Here is a 4,628-nt window from a genome sequence, read left to right as displayed (position 1 = left end):
CTGTCCAAACCACAAAGTGGATCTTCACAAAGGCCAAACAGGACAAGAAAGACCCATACCTCAGCCTGCTGGATTATAGGAACACACCGGTCGACGGCCTCAAATCTCCAGCCCAAATTCTGATGAGCCCCAAGCTGCACTCTATCTTACCAATGACAACACTACAGTTACAACCTCAGGTAGCTCCTCAGGGAACAGTGCAGGCAAGGAGAGAGAACTCCCCAGCGACACCAGAAGACAGCAGTAAGACAAGTCTGCTCGGCCGCTGTCAACACGACACACCGGAGCACACATCCACTTCCAGCAGGAAGAGGGTACGTGGAAACCAGCAACAGTTACCCAAACCGCAGAAGCCCCAAGAAGCTACCACATTGAAACCAGTGATGGACAGACCTACTCGATACCAGAGATTATAAGCCCACACCCAACCTACAGCAGCCGGAGATCAGCGAGGACAACCTGACCACTGGACAAGATGAAATGGGAACATCAACCTCACCCTGATTAAGTGTGCAAACTAGATCACTCTGGGCCATATCCACACACAAGGTATGGTTGTGCCATTAAGCCAAAGCAAGTCCTTGACTTATAAAGGACTGAAAAGTTGTATGAAGAATGCTGCCCTATGGGGAAAAAAAGCTGTTTATGTGACCTGCTACATTTACCTGCATTATGACTTGTATATGACATACTATGTGATTTGCTACACTTACCTATTGGAAAAAAGGTGTTTGTTCTGCACAAGATTGTACTGTGACATTTTTGTTGTTGAAAGGGGATGTAATGTTTAATGCTGCTATTAACAGGTCTTTTATTTTGAAACCAGAAGTGTGCTCGGGGACTTTTATGAAACATTGGGTCACTGAACTCAGATGGAAGCTGGCAGCTAGTGTGATGCCTCTGTCCTCATGTGTGGACTGTGAAACAATGAATAAACAGTGCTGAAGCTCCCAGAAAACCATATAAACCTGGCCTTATTTACTGTTGGGAGAGGCCCGCAGCGGGCCCGGGGGTCGCAGGTGCTGTTACCACATTGCAAGAACTTCCAAATCAGGCTCCGACCACATTCAAGATTTAGTGCTTTTATTGGAAGTCGATAGCATCCCTCTTAGACGTGCGTTGAGGGACATTCGGGCCATTGAGTGTGTGCCAGCTGACAGTGGGGACCCAGGGAAAGGCAGCAGAGGATGAGCAGCTCGAAGGGTTCGCAGGGCAGGGGTAGGGGGTGAAGGGTCCACTACGGCAGGAATATGCGGAGAGCGAAACCCTCAGTGCTGTCCCCGCACAGCAGGAGGGGCCTGAAGTACGGGAACACCTGCTCAGTGAAGGTGTCCATGAAGGTGTAGAGGTGGCCCATGTCATCGGCATTGTAGAAGGATACCTGGCCTGCTTCGTAATCCAGGTAGATCCCCACTCTCCTGAGCCTGACCCTGGGGTGCAGGGGGACCACAGGCTGATCCAGGGCTTGGTACCGGTCTCTGTCCCTCAGCCGGAGGAGCCAGTAGCCGTTGTCGGGGGTCTGAGTGAGGCCCTGTTCCCTCCGCACCGACTCGCTGGCCAGCCCCAGGTCCCAGGCCAAACCCAGCACCCACCTCTGCCTCCCAGTAGTGCCTCCCAGACCCAGTGCCCATGGCTGTTGGCCTCAGCGAGGCAGGGGGCCCAAAGCTCTGGGCAGGGGAGAGAGGAGCTGCTTTCGTCGAACGTTTCTCAGCCGCAGGTCATTGGGGACCAAGAGGTCATGGTGAGAACATGTCAGGTCGAAGAGCAGAGGAGTCGGGGCTGGCGGCAGAGAGAGAAAGAGGGGGCCATTAAACAGCAGGTCCACCAGCCCGGACCTTGCCCTTCCCTTCCCAACTCCCACAGACCCACCCCTCCCAGACCCTCCCTCCCTTCTCAACCCTCTCCACCTCTGGACCCTCCTTTCCCAACTCTCCCCCCACCCCCAGACTCTCCCCTCCCAACCCTCCCTCCCCCACTAGACCCTCCCTTCCTAACCCTCCCTCCCTCCCCTCCCACTGCCGCTGACCCGGACCTTCCTACCTCCCCCTCCACTGTCAGCCAGGCCCCAGCACCTTTCTTCTCCCCCCCCCCTAATCTTACTGTGCAGTGGGTGAACCTTCTAGCCCCATCCCCCACTGTAGGCTGTTACCTGGTAACGAGTTCTAACCCACTGTGGTGTGGTGTTTCACAGGGTAGTCTGCTGGGGTTGTAGGGCAGTCCATCAATGGAGAAAGTCAGCATGTCCTGCAAGGCTCAGAGGAGGCAAAGGGGAAAACCAACATTTCGGGCTGGACCCTTGGTCAAGGTTTGATCCTGAATAAAGGCGGGTGGGGGGTGGGGTAGAAGCACAGGCTAACAGGTGAATGGTCACCAGTGGGAAGAGAACAAGAAAAGAAAGCTGAGAAGTGACAGGGGAGGGTTTAGCTCTCTGAATGGAGAGAGAAACGAGTGGCCATTTTTAACATTTAAGAAGAATTTGGAGTGGTTCATGGATGGGCGGGGTATGAAGGGCTATGGACTGGGTGCAGGTCAGTGGGACTCAGCAGAGGTTCAGCACAGATGAGAAAGGGCCAGTGGGGCCTGTTTCTGTGCTGTAATGTTTTATGGTGGGGAAAACAGGGTCAGGGGAGGCATGAACAGAAACCGGAGATGTCCATGTTGATGCCATCTGGTTGGAGAGTGTTTCCCCCAATTTTCAGGTGGCCTAGGTCTGCAGTGCATGGGGCCATCGGACAGACATGTTGGTGTGGGTATGGGAGTGTGGCGGCCCCTTTAATTCCTGAAGATGCTCCGAGTCTGGCTGGATTTCTCCAGGACGTTTGTGATCTGCATTTGACCCCAGCATGGCAGACTTCCTTGTTCAACTCGATACAAGATAAACCAACCCCAGCAGTACAAGTCAAATGGCCATATTGGTAGAAAAATGCATTACATACAAATATAAATAAATTCAGTTGCAGTTGGTTGTAGAAAAAGTGATGTTTCAATAGTGAGGTTTCGGAAGCCTGAAGTTCAGCATCATTCCCCTCAAATGCTCCCAAGCTCTGGAACCTTGTCATACTACCCCAAACAAACTGGATAACCAAGGATCTGTCTGCACTCTTCAAATACCCCATTTCTTTTGGATCAACTGCAACTGAATATGGTTATATTTATCTGTCTTGTGGCACGTTGTGGTAATTTATCGTGTACCCGTGTGACTGCAGGGAGTAGGAATTTCAGGGCCCCCACATGTGTAGGACAATAGCCTCTCATAAGGTAGAAGAGGGGGCTCAGGCAATCTGGTTGCTTGAATCTAGGCCACAATTTATATCAATGATCTGGATCATAAGATCAATTGGATCGGCAAGGTTTCAGATGATTCAAAGATTGGAGGACTGCAGTGGAACAGTATTTGGGAACAATTCCCTGAAAAGGTGGCATCAGAGGGTCTTAAATGTGGTCTTTAGAAGCAAAGTATTGAATCTAGGAGTTGGGGCATTTGGTGCGTTGTACAAGGCATTTGGCGAGGCTACATTTGGAGTATGGTGTGCAGTTTTGGTCACCTAACTGCATGAACGATTGAAAGAGTACAGAGAAGATTTACAAAGAACTTGAGAAACTGAGTTAAAGTGAAAGGTTAAACAAGTTATGAATGTCAGGGGATGAGGGGAAATTTGAAAGAGGGAAAGAGGATTATGAGGGGTAGAGATAGTTAATGCAAACAAGCTTTTTCCCACTGAGGGTTGGGCGAGAAGACCTGGGTGAAGGGTGAAAGGAGAAATGTTCCAGAGAAACTCTTTCACGCAGAGCTTGGCGAGTGTGTGGAAGGAGTCGACGGCTGAAGTGGTAAGTGCAGGCTCCATTTCAATATTTAAGACAGTTACATGGACGGGAAGGGCACGATCTGAGTGCTGGTCAATGGGCATGGGCAGAATAATAGTTCAGACTTGATGGGCCAAACAGCCTATTTGCTGCTGGGTTCTATGGTTCTATTCAATAAGATAGTGAACCATGAGAGTTCGTGGTCACAAAGTAAATTCTTACTTCCTGCATTCGAACTTGCACACAAGATACACCAACTATAATCGCATAAATGAAAAGGAACAATTTGCCGAGAGACAGAAAAAAGAAATTCAATGGGATCAGAGACCGTATCATTGATCAGACTCACATGGCTTGATGAAGTCTTTCATCTCTCTCCACACCTTGTACTGCAGGGGTCCCTTGAATAATCCCAGGGGCAGCACAGCAAACACCTCACTGGGCATCTGGATCGTGTCAGGCCTGCGAATGTGGGATGGTAGCAGCTTGAATCGGGGGCTGGAGGACAGGCCAGCAGAAAGCAGGCACAGAGAGACCACCTACCTCAGTTGGCTCATCGTCTGGAAGGTGGAGAGAAGGACGCATCACTTTGAGCTTCTCCCTGAACTCCCAACACTCGTGCAGACGCAAACCGAACTTAAACACAGGGCTGGGGCTTTTCTCTTTGGAACGATGAAGGAGGAGAGGTGAATTAATGGAGGCATATGAGATTGTGAGGGGCTTAGATAGGGTGGGCAGTCAGAACCTTTCCCTAGGGCGATAATTGGAAATACCAGAGGAGTGGAGGAATGTTCAGGGGAGACATCAGAGGCATGATTTTTTAA

General features: G+C 50.5%; 1 protein-coding gene across 1 annotated transcript in view; it reads right to left on the bottom strand.

The window, feature by feature from the left end:
* Nucleotides 1–1,066: 1,066 nt before the first annotated feature.
* The window catches only part of LOC138753036 (zinc-binding protein A33-like), a 5,868-nt gene continuing 2,306 nt past the window's right edge, over nucleotides 1,067–4,628 (bottom strand). The window contains 3 exon segments of the mRNA XM_069915629.1: nucleotides 1,067–1,779; nucleotides 4,154–4,343; nucleotides 4,437–4,555. Of these exon segments, the coding sequence (XP_069771730.1) occupies nucleotides 1,238–1,779; nucleotides 4,154–4,343; nucleotides 4,437–4,555 (851 nt within the window). The 3' untranslated portion in view covers nucleotides 1,067–1,237.

Source organism: Narcine bancroftii, chromosome 2, assembly GCF_036971445.1.
Source record: "Narcine bancroftii isolate sNarBan1 chromosome 2, sNarBan1.hap1, whole genome shotgun sequence".
NCBI classification, from domain to species: Eukaryota; Metazoa; Chordata; class Chondrichthyes; order Torpediniformes; family Narcinidae; genus Narcine; species Narcine bancroftii.
The sequence above is the reverse complement of the archived record's forward strand: the minus strand, read 5'-3'. Positions and strand labels throughout refer to the sequence as shown.